The 16,888-nt window shown below is 35.0% G+C and overlaps 1 protein-coding gene across 2 annotated transcripts in view; it reads right to left on the reverse strand.

Moving 5' to 3' along the window:
- Positions 1 to 372: 372 nt before the first annotated feature.
- Positions 373 to 16,888, reverse strand: part of LOC106156927 (THO complex subunit 5 homolog A-like) — a 33,070-nt gene continuing 16,554 nt past the window's right edge. For both annotated transcript variants that reach the window (XM_013532368.2, XM_013532367.2), the window contains exons 15-20: positions 14,902 to 15,005; positions 14,198 to 14,285; positions 11,981 to 12,096; positions 8,210 to 8,400; positions 2,652 to 2,715; positions 373 to 1,537 (exon numbers count right to left, since the gene is read on the reverse strand). In XM_013532368.2, coding sequence (XP_013387822.2) covers positions 2,652 to 2,715; positions 8,210 to 8,400; positions 11,981 to 12,096; positions 14,198 to 14,285; positions 14,902 to 15,005 — 563 coding nt within the window. In that variant the 3' untranslated portion in view covers positions 373 to 1,537. The remainder of the gene's footprint in view (positions 1,538 to 2,651; positions 2,716 to 8,209; positions 8,401 to 11,980; positions 12,097 to 14,197; positions 14,286 to 14,901; positions 15,006 to 16,888) is intronic.

Consider the following 16,888-nt stretch of genomic DNA (forward strand, 5'->3'; position numbering starts at 1 on the left):
TCCTCGTTGAAGAAGACCAATATGTTTGCCGTGATATGGTTTCGGTAGTTCTTGATACACCGACCTCAAAAAAAATCATTCGTTAATACAAAAGAATGACCTTTTTTAACTTTTGGCGAAGCTCATCAAAACTGCTATTTGGAGTAAATGAACCCTTTAATAAAGTACTCTTCGCGTAGATCACAGAAACGTCCCAACTTAATGCAGGTAAAGCATAATACAGCTTCGTTTTTCTTCAATTTTTTAAACAATTTACAACTTGGTGTCAAAGTCGCTGCACTTTTCATACTCTCCAAGTTGTCGTTTTTTTTTGGAACACAATACACATATCTGAATAAAAAAGTAAATAACACCAATCAACGCCCTTTGACGTTTTAAGTTAAAGTTCTCATTTAATTTCTAAAACATGTATAGTCAATGGCTGAACTTAATAAAACTAAATCAGCATCATTTTCATATAAAGATAATTGACTCATCCAATTCTTGTAATAGTTATACAAGTTTCTGCTATACAGAGACATTTCTAGGCGTCAGACAAACCAGTAACCTTTGTAATGGCTTTTGAGGTGTTCTTGTTTTGCTGTATTGATTACGTAGCGGTTTTGTTCTTATCAGCAACCTTCAGTCAAAGAAATTGCGGAGATGTTTTAAAAACAGAAAAGTACACTCGACAAGCTCAAGAATGGCAAAAGTACTTTTCAAAAAAGCCACTGGGGTGCACAACCACAACTCATCCTGTTTCTGGCATAATTATAAACATTCTTAGATCTTGTAATACTTGAGAATGTGTCACGTGGTCATGCCTTACACCTCCCACGGTGACATCTACAATCCTATATATCTAACAAAAAGACATCTATAGTACACGTGGCAGTGCTAGGCAAAATAGGTACGTTTGGTGATTACCAAAAATGAAAAGCAGTACATTTTGAATTTGTTTAGTAAAAAATCCAAACATACTTACTTACTATATAAATGAATCTATATAATAACTGCTTATGGTGTCCACCTTGAAAATAAATATGAACAAGGCTTAATTTTATTTGACAGTTATCAGTTTAATTCACATCAGAAACGTACCTATTTTAAAATCATACATGTTTTGGCGCGATAGGTACCATCTACCAGAGTCACAGAGTGGATTTTTTTCACCAGATATTGGCAGATATTTTTCTGGCTATTTACCAGCTGTGCACATCTCTATCCTGTGACCAGCTAGGATTTTTGGGCACAAGATTGCCATCCCTCAGCTGGCCAGTGGTAGAAAGCATCATACATGTAAATGGCTGCCATTCTCTCCTATGTCTCTACATTATTCCCAAGACCCACCAAGGGAGGATCCTAGATTATTGTAAGGGTCAATATTAGAATCACAGGGTTTATATACACCGTTCACAAGCAATTCAGTGCTTGTAAAAACTACCAGAGCATTAATTTCCTGCCGAGTACCCCCTTGAGCCTAAACCACCATCAAATTAGAATGTTACTGCCTCTTGGCCTAGCTAATCCTGAAGAACATCGTGGAGTACTTATCTACCTGAAATAAAACACAATAACAAAATGAGCAGGTGTAATATGGCGATACAATACAAACACATGAGTAGCAGGTCAGAGTGCCACCCATGAGAAACTGTAGAGATTTATCTTTCAGAAGCACATGTTTTTTTGCAAATTATTCCCCTGTCTTATCAAGGGAGCCTTTTTTCACAACTTTATAGGGTTTTTGTTTTGTTTTCAGGAACATGTGTCTAATGCAGGAAGTACAAATACGAGCAAGAGTTGCATGCCCCATTAGTGCTGAAGTAAACACGAAAATATTCAATCATGATAGTCCATATCATCACCTTGGGAAAAAGGCTTTCACAAATGAAATAACATTAATATTAATATTAATAAGCAAAGGTCAATAGCAGATCAATACAATTTGGTTTACTGTTCTACTTATTTGAAAAAAATGTTCTATCTGCTGGATGCTATCTAATAACATTGTTCATAAAGCTAAGCTTACAAAGTTGTTTCATATTTCTAATTTCATGTTTGGGTGATGCATGAAGGAAATATTAGTTTTTTTATGAATGTAATCAAAATTGGAGACACAAATATGAGCAAGAATTGCATGTTCGATTAACATTTTGGAAAACATGAACATATTCAATTATTAGCATTGTCACTGGAGGGCTTTGGGAATAAAAGTCTCTGTTGGGAAATTGAGATCCTATCTGCAAATAGAATGCAAGAAAAAAATACCTGCACTCAATTTTCTTGGCACCTGTATAAGGAATAAATATTCCAGCAACTTTTCAGATAACACATTTGCATTAAAATGTTATCACCCTCCATTGTACAAATGCACACTTCCTTATTATAATTAAAGTTACCCTTTATCCCATAGCAAAAGTAAAATTTTAAAATATTTAACTAGTTAATTCTTATAAAAAGCCATTTTTGTAGATTGATATTTCAGATTAAAAATCTGCCAATTTTCATGCACTAAAAATGCATTTTTTGATCTGTTACACAAAGTAAGATCAAAATCGCTTGGGAGGAAATTCCATTGATTAGACTTTTAACCAAATTGATTCTTCCCACATGAACTGTGTAATATTTTCTTTTTTAAATGTTATAAAAATATCATCAGAAATGATACTCACTTATCGTTGGGTGAAAATTCCCATCTGAGGCAGGTATTTGTATGGTTTGCTTCTAATAGGTCCCCTGTGAAAATAACAAATAATCAAATTAAAGCTTTAAGTCTGAAGGACATACAAACAATAATAAATAGATATGATATGTACACAGGGAGTGTTATGAAATGTTTAGCTGCAAGTCCCATTTAAACAATGCTTTTTGCGTTTATCTCTATGGGCTTAGCTATGTATTCTGTGGTATAATCCTAACTTGAATGATGCAACTTTCTATCTAAAATTCAGAATAATCTGCAATTTAGAATAAAATAGCATTTGAGTAAATACAGAGGACGTCCATGCAATGCTGTATTCAGATAACTGAGCATGCCTAATCTACCAGCTAAAAATTAGAACAGTATTTAACTTATGTGGCCAGTGAAATATTTAGATAATAAATTGAATCAAACTATTAAAAAGCAATGATCATTAAGGTCACCGGGTGCGGGTCTGTTTTCATTTTGCCACCCGCTGAAGTGATTCCATCAACGAAAATCTCAAGGGAAGTTGACACTCAATTAGGTTAATGAGAGACTACCTCGGTAGCCATGCTGGGAGTAAGACACGTTAGTTGTATCTTTGTTGTGATCTGTGACGTGAAATATTCAAACATATTCAATAATACATAAAAGATGTAACTCCTCCAGGTAGTAATGGCGGTTACATGGATTCACTTGTGAGGCTTATGATCAAATGTTTAAAGGTACATACGAACCGAGCATCGGTGGAGTGTGGATTCCCAGTAACACATGTAAACCACTTCTACTAGTTTCTTATACGACTCAAATCAATTCGACATGCCAAGGGATAAACTGAATAGATCACTCGATCAGTCATAAAAGAGCTTCAGACTGCTCCTTTCTTTAAATTTTTGGTCGGAAATTTAACCTACTTTCATGACCTACTTTTCTGCCCCATTGACATACAGCATAGAATGCTAGCAGAAAAATCCGGTCAAGCATCATTTTGGGTAAAATTAAACAATGCCTTTTGGTGATTCTCTTAGTTATACTACTTGAAACTATATGCTGGCATTTTGTCGGTTTTTGTGGCAAAAAATTGACTTTGTATGCATCTTTTAAAAATATGGTCATGTTCTGGTTAACTCTCTATTGCCATGTCACGAATATAAAGACAATGACCAAGAGGGTTGAAAAAACAATTAATGAAAAAGAAGAGAGCATATTCTCCAATACCTCAATATGACAGCTGACACTTGGTGGTTGAATCAAATACCAAAAAGGTTCCATATTTTAGAAGATGAAGTCTCTTCCCCCTTAAAGCAACATGGTCAAAATAATAAGGATAGAAGCTACTTCTGTTTTATCTTCAATTAGAGATCATGACATTCATCTAGTGTTATTTCTTACAGTGTGATGATGGCACTTTCTATGTCTGTCTGTAACAGACCCAAAACATTCATCTTCCTTGATGACAAAGAGCGTCATTTCTGTGTATCTGAGCAGAACTTAGATAACCAATGTACCTTAAAACAGCAATTACTTCTGTCAGGGTGAGAAGATCAGGCTGATATGACACAAGTTTGGTTGTTGCAAAAAAAAAAAAAAAGATTATTTGGATCTACCACTATATAATCTAAAAAGACATGTTTCAGGGAAATCTGAAGAAGCAGTTTACCTGCTTGAAAATAATTTAAAAAAAACTTTTCAAAGGAATTTCTGAGGGTTTCAATAATCTAGTGCTCTATAACCACTACACTGCTGTTATTACAAAAACATAAAATATACTCCCACACTAAAAGGAACATGCTGTAAAGCAAAGAAAAAAATTATGACGGGATCATGTGTTCATCTTTCTTCAAAAGATTTATTACCCACTTAAAAAATGGCATATCACCTTAAACAAAATGTTGCTACTGTGACAACCATATACTGTAGTAAGGAAATTTTTGTATCAATAAATCATATTTCTTTTATACTTTTAGATCAAGCTGACCTGGTGAAAATGTATGGAGACATAATAATAATAATAATATGACTTTTAATTACATAAATCTCAGATATTACTGAAGGTGAATAAGAATGATCATATTTGTGAATTTTAGGAAAGTTTATAGGAAAACTTTTAATCAATTTCTCTATTATACTTTTGCTTAACCTCCCATATTCTTCACTTAGAGTTTTTTGGGCTTCCTCTTCTAATGTGTTACAAATTTCTATGTTCCAGAATAAATACCACGAGGTGGTGTAGGATAAATTTTTATCCAATTCAATTGGATTATTTACAAGCTATGAAATGTTTTTCTTCATGTCTAACCATTACTTACACACACACACACACACACACACACACACACACACACTGATGATGGTTATCAATTTCACACCAACACATCCACTAAAGCAATCTATTGTGATAGAGGAAGGGGTGAGATTTTATGACAAAAGGATTTACTGTGTTAAAGAAAATCACTGGGTGAGACAATCACTGTAGTAGGATGCAGGCACATGCTGAGATAAAAAAAAACAAAATGCAATAAATTATTTTAAATTACATTGTCTAATATTGATTCTTGAACTTAATATTTTATAATTTTATTAAAAAATGAAATTAAATGCCCACAGAAAAAAATGTAATGTGCTGACTTTCAAACTTGATATTTTTTATATTTCTACCAAATAAAATTATTACAAAAAAAAACAAGGCAGCAAAGCTGTCAAATGTACAGACAAAAAGCAGGAAATAACTATTCACAAAATAGGCTACTGTCAATTCTGATGCAAAAGTACATTATGTTAAACTGTAAATTCAACATCAAATTTTAATTATGCTCAACAGGTAATACCAATGAAAGTAAAATGTGTAACAAGCATAAGGCTTCAGGCCCATGAGAGTTCAAGTTCACACTTTGAAAATGTATAACTTCCAGAAAAAGAAGCCAATTAGACTGCTTTTCCAACTCAGGCTGCATGCCGATTTTCGAACTTGACCTCCGTTTTAGTAAGATCGATTACTCCTGAGAGTTTCACGACAACAGGCCTATCGGTTTTCCTTGAAATGTATTTACAGTGTTGCATATATGTTGAAAAGTGAAAGAAAAAAGCATAACTTCTACAATAATGGCCCGATCATCCTGATTTTCGAACTTGACCTGCGTTTTATGAATATTCATCAGCTCTTTAAATATAAAGCCCAAAAGTAAAACTGCCTTCCACTTATCGTGTTTACAATGAAAGTGCATGGCAACGGCGATGACGGCGACGACAGACGCAGGTGATGGCAATATGTACAGACACATCTGTACATATTTACTGTACTGTTTGAGAACAGTAAGTGACATGGTTTTTCTTAAATGGTCATCATGGGAGCAGTGCCCAAAATAGGTTTTTTTCAAATTTTGATGCAATATTACATAATGTTTTACAGCATAATGACCATCAATTTTTAATAATAAAATATGAGTATCATGGATATTCAGAAAATGTGACTAGCAAAGGTCTTCAGGCCCATGGAACTTCAAAGCCACAACTTGAAAATGCCAAAATGTAAACAAGACAGCACTGTTCTGAAATGGGTTTATTTCCATTTTTAACAATTTTAAACAATTTTTAACATAAAACAAAATAAACAGTTTACTGCCATTTTTATATTATCAACTAAGAAAATTGATGAGATGGGAAAAATATCAACAGAGCAGTGTTAAATGTCCAATTTCTTCCATCCTGAGATTCTGAACATAGTGAATGATTGAATCTGACAAACTGCAATGATATGAGTTTATTTCCATTTTTGAAACTTTATTACACAATACACAATAACAAGTTTAACATCATTTTTACAAAATCAACTAACAATGTTGTAAAGATGCAGGAAATGTCAAAAAAACACTTTTACATATCTTATTAATTAAATAATGAAACTGATAACATGCCTAAGAATTGAATCTAAGGAAATGTGAAAAACAGCATAACTTCTAAAATAATGGCCCGATTATGCTGTTTGAATTTAACCTGCGTTTTAGCAGGATTGACCACTCCTGTGAGTTTAATGACAATTGGCCTATCTGTTTTTCTTATATTGTGTTTACAGTGTTGCATATATGCTGAAAAAAGAAAAAAAAGCATAACTACTAAAATAGTGGCCCGATCATGCCAATTTTCGAACTTGACCTGCGTTTTAGTAAGATCAATTTTTCCTGTGAGTTTCATGACAACAGGCCTATCGGTTTTCGTTGAAATGTGTTAACAGTGTTGCATATATGCTGAAAAGTGAAAAAACAGTATAACTTCTACAATAATGGCCCGATCATCCTGATTTTCGAACTTGACCTGCATTTTATGAATATTCATCAGCTCTGTAAATATAAAGCCAAAAAGTAAAACTGCCTTCCACTTATCGTGTTTACAATGAAAGTGCACGGCAACGACGGCGACGGCGACGACAGACGCAGGTGATTGAAATATGTACAGACACATCTATATATATTTACTGTACTGTTTGAGAACAGTAAGTGACATGGTTTTTCTTAAATGGTCATCATGGGAGCAGTGCCCAAAATAGGTTTTTTTCAAATTTTGATGCAATATTACATAATTTTTAACAGCATGATGATCATCAATTTTTAATAATAAAATATTAGTATCATGGATATTCAGAAAATGTGACTAGCAAAGGTCTTCAGGCCCATGGAACTTCAAAGTCACAACTTGAAAATGCCAAAATGTAAAAAAGACAGCACTGTTCTGAAATGTTTTTTTTCCATTTTTAACAATTTTTAACATAAAACAAAATAAACAGTTTACTGCCATTTTTATATTATCAACTAAGAAAATTGATGAGATGGGAAAAATATCAACAGAGCAGTGTTAAATGTCCAATTTCTTCCATTCTGAGATTCTGAACATAGTGAATGATTGAATCTGACAAACTGCAATGATACGAGTTTATTTCCATTTTTGAAACTTTATTACACAATACACAATAACAAGTTTAACATCATTTTTACAAAATCAACTAACAATGTTGTAAAGATGCAGGAAATGTCAAACAAACACTTTTACGTATCTTATTAGTTTAATAATGAGACTGTTAACATGCCTAAGAATTGAATCTGAGGAAATGTGAAAAATATGCTGAAAAGTGAAAAAACAGCATAACTTCTACAATAATGGCCCGATCATGCTGATTTTCGAACTTGACCTGCGTTTTATGAATATTCATCAGCTCTGTAAATATAAAGCCAAAAAGTAAAACTGCCCTCCACTTATCGTGTTTACAAGGAAAGTGCACGGTGCCGGCATCGCCATCGGCATCGCCATCGGCATCGCCATCGGCGACGACAGACGCAGGTGATGGCAATATGTACAGACACATCTGTGTCTGTACATAAAAAGGGTATACAAATGTTTTGGATGGAAACTATAACAGGTGACATGGACAAAACTTGGGAACTTGTTTTTCACTTCGAAGGAAACCGAGTTCATAAGAGAGAGCGAGGGTGCCTGCAACATATTTCTGAGAAACAAAAAGTGCCTTAGATTAAAGCAAGCACTATATCTATTTACCTTGTCATCCTTGGACAAATCTTCTCCTTGGGGAATTCTGCTGGGCCCTCCATGGCCTCATTACCAGCCTCTGTCTCCAGGAACAGGTCAAAACACATCAACATCCTCTGAATCTGATTAGTTAACAGTTGGTCATGTGACTTCCCCTTGATCAGCTCGCCATAGTGAATGTTCACCTCTGCTTCCATGTCCTGCGAAGATTTAAACAAATTGGGGCATAAAGTGACCTTAATCACATCAAAGCCTGATCTAGAAGTAAAATAATCTCCATTCATTTTTCTCCTCAAGACAACCACCATGTTATCTTTTCAATAATATGAGTATTGATTAATGGCGATGGGTACATCTTTGTGGTGTTCAACATGTTGCTCGACCTAGATTAAGTCAATTATTTTGATTAATTAGCTAATACTGTTAATGATTCATGTTAATCGACGGTGAGTATAATTAGAATGCTGTTATTATAGTAGATTACTGCTTAGATAAATGGAACTCTGCGTCTAGGAGATTAGCTGAAACAATCCACTAAATTGACTTTTCGGGCCATTATGGATTGACTCCTTCTAACACGTATTCTTCTTAACATAAATGTGCAAATATAATCTAGAATGAGGGTCTGATCAAACCACATTAACACAAGCTAAAATGAAAAATCAATTGCTTTACAATTTTCTCCTTTTTTAAAATATCATACAAGAATCTACTCTTTTTTAACATTTGTAGTTAAGTAATGAGCCCTGAGGTATGATTTTTTCATCCAATCATGGAAAAAGCATGAATAAAGTGACCTCTTACTGTTAAGTACCAAGGTTTCTCTGTGATATTTGTTGATAAATTTCCTATATTTTCTCCTCTGAATCATACAATACGTTAATAAGACGATTTGGTAAAATATTTTTATGAAATAAAGAAGGAAAAAACACTGCCGTCTTTTTTCATTGTCAGCATCTGAATACGTCTTTTACAAGTAATGTACTTTAAATGATTTCTGCGTGATATATTTCTTATATTCCTAAGCAATGCTAAAAGTACATTTTGACCCAACCCCTTCACCTCTATACTAACATTACAGAACAAGAGGAATATAGCATATATGCTGTGATATTTTCTTCAGTTAAAATTTCTTTCAACATGTAATGAATTCCTTTCTACAGTAATAGAAAAGAGTAAAAATTTTTTCAATAATTGACAATGGGGGAGGGCTAGGGTATCTCATATTAAAAGTAGTAAAAAACACAAATCACAACCAAATATTGAACATTATACTTGAGTTTGTTCTATTCTTTTAATAGGTATGTCATATTATTTAAGTCGGTTTAGATCAAGGAGACCAAATATGATCTTCACTGTATACTAGATGGATTGTAAAATTTGTCACTGTGGATTCCACCACATATGTTCATTAAAAACCCTTTCTTGAAGTATGAAAAGTCTTTTTTTTTTCTAAATGCTTCATTCAGCAAAGTACAGTGTGATTTTCATCTCTCTCCGCCCAAACACAACCGCTTGAAATCACCTTAAGCAGAGAGCTTCAATCATCCACAAAACACACTCCCAAGGGTCTTAGCTAAAAGGTGTGACATTACAGGATAGTTTCATTTTCTACTGCATTCATACGGTTCCATAAAGGTAATTGGGTAGGGCACATTTCACATTAATGATCAGAAAAAGGAAGAAATTGAAGGCTATAGTTTAGACTTGGTGGAATGAAGTAGCATCACCTGCATTCTATATATGGTTTGAATTGTCTGGCATGGGCAGGTGATATTTCATATCAAAAAATGTTTTCATAATTTCTTAGAAAAAAAAATATGGCCTGTGGGTAATAGCATTTCACTTATCTTGAAGTGTTGCCACAATCAAGAAACGACTCTCAAGTTTGTCATGCAACCACACTCAATTTGTGGTATTTGCTCAAAATGCCAATTACACAGGAAAGCAGATCTATTGAAGAATTCTGCGAACATTTTCTTCCAATTTCTTGACAAAATAGTGGATTGCCTTGGAGATGATGGCAGTGGAATGCATTTTGGTTATGACAAATGACAATTTATTTATCATTACATCACTTTCAAAACCAACCAGTTCATTATTAGCCTGTTCATTTGGTCTTAAGATAAAATTTCAACAAGAGCACGAGTAAGTGTGGCAATATACTGCTGGGGGAATTGCAAAGTGATGAAACCTGGTATGTTGTATGGTACAATAATGCTGTTAAACACCACACAGGAAGCATGACTATCATAAATATTAGGTAATCATAGCTTTGGTTAAAGGGGGGGTCTTGGTGTTGTAGGCAGTTACATAGTATATTTTCCCTTAAATTTTGCCGATTTTCTTATTAATACCAACACATACCTGACATGAATTTGTTGAAAAATAAAGATTAAATTATAGGTTTATGAGATCAACTTTGGAAAAAAAATGCCCCTTTGTTTTTCAGTACTGATTACCTCTGCAAGGAAGTTATTTTACCTTCATTACTGCAGAATCCCTCTTTGGGGATTTCTGCAGTCTGTTGCTCATTCTGTTTGTGAGAGCGTTTTTGTGTTTGTTTGCGAGTTTGTATGTTGGCTTGCACCTTCTGGCTCACAATGGGAAGGTAACATTCTTTTTTTCTTCTTGAATCATTGCACTGGTACGCAGAACTAAGCACCAATTTATGGTGATGATACAGATTGTCACTTATTATCTATTTATAGCAGTAAAATGTAACATTCTACAGGCTTTGATTTTGTCTAAGTTCTTTATCTATCCTGGCATGTTTTGTGTCCAAGTGACTTGAATTAATAATGGTACATGTTTTGTACATTAATAATATTATTGAGTGCCTAAGCTCCACAGGTAGTGTTACAGATTGATGTGTGCATGTACTAATTTTGTGTCTCTCTATCGTAACTATTTTTTTTCTTATTTTTCCCTTTCTTTTTAATATTTTTTTTGATTATATTGATTTGGTTGATAATAAATAAATAATAATAATGACCCTTACATTGTTTTGGTGTGAGAAAATGTGGACAGAAACACCAATGCTGGTTTAAAGTATTACCAGACTGAAGACGATAGTGACAACTATGTATGCCGCTGAAATACGTACATTGGTTTTTGATTTCTTTCTTATTATTATTTTGAAGTGTGCACTCAGTTCTACTGAGGGTTCTTGTTTGTCAGCCTTTTGATGAAATTTTCAGGATAGGTCAGAAAAAAAAGTGATTAGATTTTGATGCCAATGCGTGTTTCTTATCACCATATAGATTCAAGAATTTTTTATAGGATTGTTAACCAGATAGGGCCTAATCCTTAACCCATTGTGCAATTATTGTGCTCTCAACTAACATAAATAATCAGTGATGATGATGATGATGATGATAATGATAAAAGTGGTCCTATCATGGCATTGCGGCAGTATCCCACATACTTTCGGATAAATGACAGATGGAGCTAGCTATATAAGGAGTATAATGAAGTGGTCTGGGCAAACCACAACAGCTCCATCTCAGTATAACTTCCAGGGGCGAATTGAGGCCATCTTCTGGGTCTTCTGGAAGACGGTCAGATTTTAAAGTTTACATTGGCGGGTATCTATTTTTTTCTGTTGGAAGATCATCAAAAAATGGAGGATTGATCAACAAAGATAATTTGGAAGACTGTCAGAAAATATCTCTGGATCTGCCCCTGACTTCCACACTGAAATTATGAGCAAACATGGATTTCTGGACAGGAGCATCTACAAAAAATAATAATAAAAAAAAAAAACTCTCGTAGCCTTACCCTGATGTTAACATCATTGAGATTGGTATGATCTGTCCTCCACTGGAGTACCACTGCCATTACTGGAGGAGTTCTTGGGTAGTCTGGACTGACCACTACTTCCACCTTAAGCTTAGCTGAAAATAAATACAATTCCTTCTATTATTTTTAAAATTGTCATTTAAAATCAAAGCAAAAACAAAGGTGGGTTCACAGAGTTGTCTGATTACACTGATGACATGAACATGATGGTGTGCATAGTGTCCGTATTGGTAATATTCATCAAAGATAAATGTAGTTCAACTCTTTGAAGTTTTTTTTTTCTTTTTATCAATATTAGTTAAACTGTCAAGTAAGTAAAATATATCTTCAGTTGTCTTGTTTATTGTATTCAAGACTTTAGTTAAAGAAATGAATTAAGAGAAAATGCAAAGTAGCAGGAAAAGTATTAGTGCCAGTTTGCTACATGACACAAATAAAATCCCTATACCAAAGAACATTTTTGAATTATAATATTCTCTCAGGCACTAAAATAGGGTTTTAAAACAGAACTGCACCTTCAAATTTCTGGTTGTAAAACTGACCCACTTATTTTCCCTCTTGTTCATAAAGTACAACAGGTAAGCAGATAATATGTGCATTTTTTTTTTTGAAATAATGTGATGAAAATCAGTGGTGGTATTTGGTTGGGTTTATCAGCAATAATTTGAAACAAGTCCTGGCTCAATACAAGTCTTTTAGGTCAAGATAGGCTAAGATCATTTAACAGTCAGCCTTGGGTTAAAGCAGACTCTTACTTGACTAAAAACTGATTCAACAAGAGAGAGCAAAAAATATATTAACAACCTACATTGATATAAAGACCTTATGGTAATTTCAAGTATATAACTCAGTCATGCAAGTGTTAAGGGTACTTCTTTGGTTGGTGACAACTTCAGCATGCTCTCTTTTGCTTGACATACCAACACCACCCACATACACACAAAAGTTCATGCTATGTTTGAATTTTTTTTTTTTTGCAATTGTCACAAGCAATCAGTGGATTGCCCTTTAAAGACACCTTAAAAGAAACTGAGAGGAGAATTTTGTCAGGTACTAATGCTATTGCTATTTCAATAATTGCAGACTGACATAAGCTTAGGATAAACGTATGTATGTTTGAAGATATCAAGATCTTTTTCCATTCCAAGCTAGTAATATATCATAATTAGGAGATAATTCAAGCTCTAGTGCAATATGCATACAATATGCATACAAAAATAGTTCCAGTAACAAAATCACAACTAAATGCTGCCTGCAACAAGACTGGCTAATATATTATTCTACATTTTTCCATCTTAGAGTCCATTCAGGTCAGCAGACTAACAGATCCGCGGATCAAATATGGCGACCAACTAAAAAGATTGTCGCTTAATTCTGATAAGACACTGAATAGATTCTCCACGGGGATTATGCAAAAAGCATTCAAGTGGATCAGCCATATCTGTTAGACCCCATTCAGATCCAGAAGAGCCGAGTGCTAGCTAGGCCGCAACCTAAATATGGCGGACCTACATGAAAGGAAGACTGCTAAATCCTGTAATTGTATCTCCGCCTCTTTCAGGCCTCTCCACATGTCGTGCCTGCAGGGGCACAGTAATTAAATCTCAGCTCAATTCAACCGGTCGTGATTCGACATGTGGGGAGGCATGTGAGAGGTGGAGTGACCATTACCGGATTAATCAGTCTTCCTTTCATGTAGGTCCACCATATTTAGGTCGCAGCCTAGCCAAGAGTCATATACAGCACAGAAAGAAAAATAATATTTGCTCAAATGTCCTTTCTAAATAGTATAAGACAATGCCCTTTGGTTATGCTATTATCCACTACATGATAACATTTTGTTGGGTTTAGTGAAGATGTCTTGAAAATGCTTTTGTCGTGAAATATGAAAAGTTCACATTAAATTTGTAACTACTGGGAAAATAATCAACTCAACAAATAAGCAACATACCTTTCCTTTTATGGTGCTAATGCAGAAAGTGCATGACAATGACGATGACAGAGAGGTGACAGGTAAATGTCCAGACACACAATGCATGTCCATAAATAAAATAGATAGTCCTATATCAGTCAGTTTGTCTTCGTTTTACAATATTTGGTAAATGGAAAACAAGACAAGAGACCTAGAAGTAGTATCCCTCGTCACTCAATCTCTGTTATATAGTTTGCATACAAACAAAACCATGCAAAACTTACCTGATCCTCTCTCAGCACAAGCAGTGAAGAATAGATCAGAATCCTTGGCCAGACAGCTATCTATCAAATGCTTGCAGTAAGGAAGAGCCTAAAAAATAATAATGAGATAATAACTCAGAATTTTATACTATAACAGCACACAGAAAAATAAGCTAGACAAAAAATTGATGCTTGACAAGAGATATATAGTTCAACATACCATACAGTTTCTACTGTTCAGATCAAATGACAAACCACATAAAAAAGGACGATGAAAACTCTAATATCTGCAGATTCCATGAGTACCAATACTAAAAAGGTAAGAGGATGATTGAAGTATTTATTACATAAATTTGGTGTGTCTACTTTAAATGAGAGTTGTTTTAATTTATTTCTTGACTGACAAAATAAAAATTAACATTAATGTTCACGTTCTCTATAAATACAAATATAACCATGAAAATTAACAATAATGACCACATTCCCAAAATGAAAAAGGGCAGTGCAGGTGCAATGTATGTTTATGGGCCTGTCCTCCTTAACAGTTAACAGTCTTTCACTATATGCTTTCCATGCTACACCATGGCATGCATTGTAGTGATCAAATCAGTGAAATGGAACTGGCAATGACTAGTATATGTCATAATGGGACAGTGATAATGGTAAATGGCTCTCAGGGGACAGGTTACTAATTAGACACTGGCAGGAAAGATCAAAGCCCTTACAGCAAAGTCATCATATGTGCTGCGTCTCCAGGAAACCAGCCTGCTAGAAATCTTAGGGGGAAACAGACTCATATACTCCGAGCTCACTGGAACACTGCCATGTTCTGAAAGACCAAAAAAGATAATTTAATTATCTTTCTAAACAAACTTTGTCACAAAATATCTATTATGCATAGGTTGTAGGTTCCCATTTTGTCTTTTTTTCTTTTTTTTTCTTTCTTTTTTGAAGGCAATTTGAGGTAACTAAGTGCCTACATATCAGATTCCAAAGATCTGAGAGAGGAAATAAAGTTAAGTGAAACAGCTTAGATTGTAGTGTTGTTGTCAAACACTGTCTTTTTAATCAGTGTACCGAGCCCACTGGAAAATGTCATTAATCAAAAACATTTCAGTTCAACATTCTGAAGATTATTGCAACCCCCCTGAGTGTAGCATTTTCACTTGATTCATGGTTTATATTTTAATGATTTATGCACTAAGCAGCAAAAGCTATCAAATGTGCAGCCCCATACCTCCATACAAAACATAAAAGACTATGGACAGTTTATCAACTATTCTGAGAGTGAATTTGAAGACACTGTATGAGCACCAAAATCTGTTTATTAATAAGGTATCCAAAGACAATAAATGTTCAAGAATACTGGCTTATCATCATAATCATCATAATCATCATCATCAACTTTTTCATCCACATCCATGCACCTGTGGACTTCTTCCATCCCTTTTTATCTGGTGTATCCCTGGTGTTACTAGTAGAGATGCATAGCCCTTCCTGATTGCTGCTTCTCACGCCCTCCAAGAGTGACCTCTGAACCATGTTCCCTCTTTCCTTCATCTATTCCATATTTTCTTAACCTGCACCTCATCTTCCTTTCTGACTACATGCTTCAACCAACTGAGCCTTCTCCATCTCAGAGCTTCTGTAATCTTTTCCAGGTCCATCAGTGACAGCAGTTGTGTCCGAGTATCTTTCACAGAGCCTGGGTCCACGAATCTTTCTCATCCTCGAGTCTGCCATTACAATTCTCTGGTCCAACTCTATGATTATAGGCCAGATCCAACTTCCATGTAACAAGGAACTGCTGTCACAGGTGATGAAGAAGACTGCCATTCATCTTAAGTGAAGGCACTCCTGAGGTAAGAAATGGTGCTAGATCCTGAACTTTATTCCATCCCTTTCAGATACGGGAAGTGATTGCAGCATGTGAGCCCCCTCCCCCCCCCAACCCCGAAACCACACCCAAACCCCACCCCCACTGCCAAGCACATTGCCAAAACAGCAGAATCTGTTTATTACATTGTATTTCTTACTCTCTACCTTAAGAGTCTCATGGTCCCCCACTGCCTTTGGTCTTGGCATTATGCCTCAATGATTTGTGCTACACCACTGCAGCACTTGTGCACCCAGTGTCTGGAACTGGTGCATATGAGTGAGTTTATACCCACTCTGATCCCACATACCCCACATGGGAAAGCTCCATTCTTTCAAACTTCCCTTCAGCCTACTGCAGACACCATGGCCTTAGCCTTCCCCATGTTAACTTTCATGCCCTTGCAGCTCAAACACCTCCCCCACTTAGCAAACTGCCTTGTCAGCTTCTCTTAACAAACTTTGTCCTGCAGCACATACATGCCAGTATCACAAAAAAACTTTTTTCAGGCACATCCATCTATCTATCTATCCATCCATGCATGCAAACAAACAAACAAACAAACAAACAAACAAACAAACAAACAGACAGACAGACAGATAGATACAAACAATCTGGGGTAGCATTGGACAGATGACACAAACAAGTTTGAACCAAAAATACTTTTATTTTCTAGGTACCCTAGCAGCAGAACATTACACCGCTTTATACACACAGAAAGTCATAGAAAAAGAAAAAACTTCATGTTCTGACCAAGACCATTTTGTAACTTTTAACTATATTTCAGTCCCACTTATGACTCCAGCAAGATCTCCTATTGTAAAATTCTAAATGTA

Source organism: Lingula anatina, chromosome 1 (assembly GCF_051362555.1).
Source record: "Lingula anatina isolate TDL-2025a chromosome 1, LinAna3.0, whole genome shotgun sequence".
Taxonomy (NCBI): Eukaryota; Metazoa; Brachiopoda; class Lingulata; order Lingulida; family Lingulidae; genus Lingula; species Lingula anatina.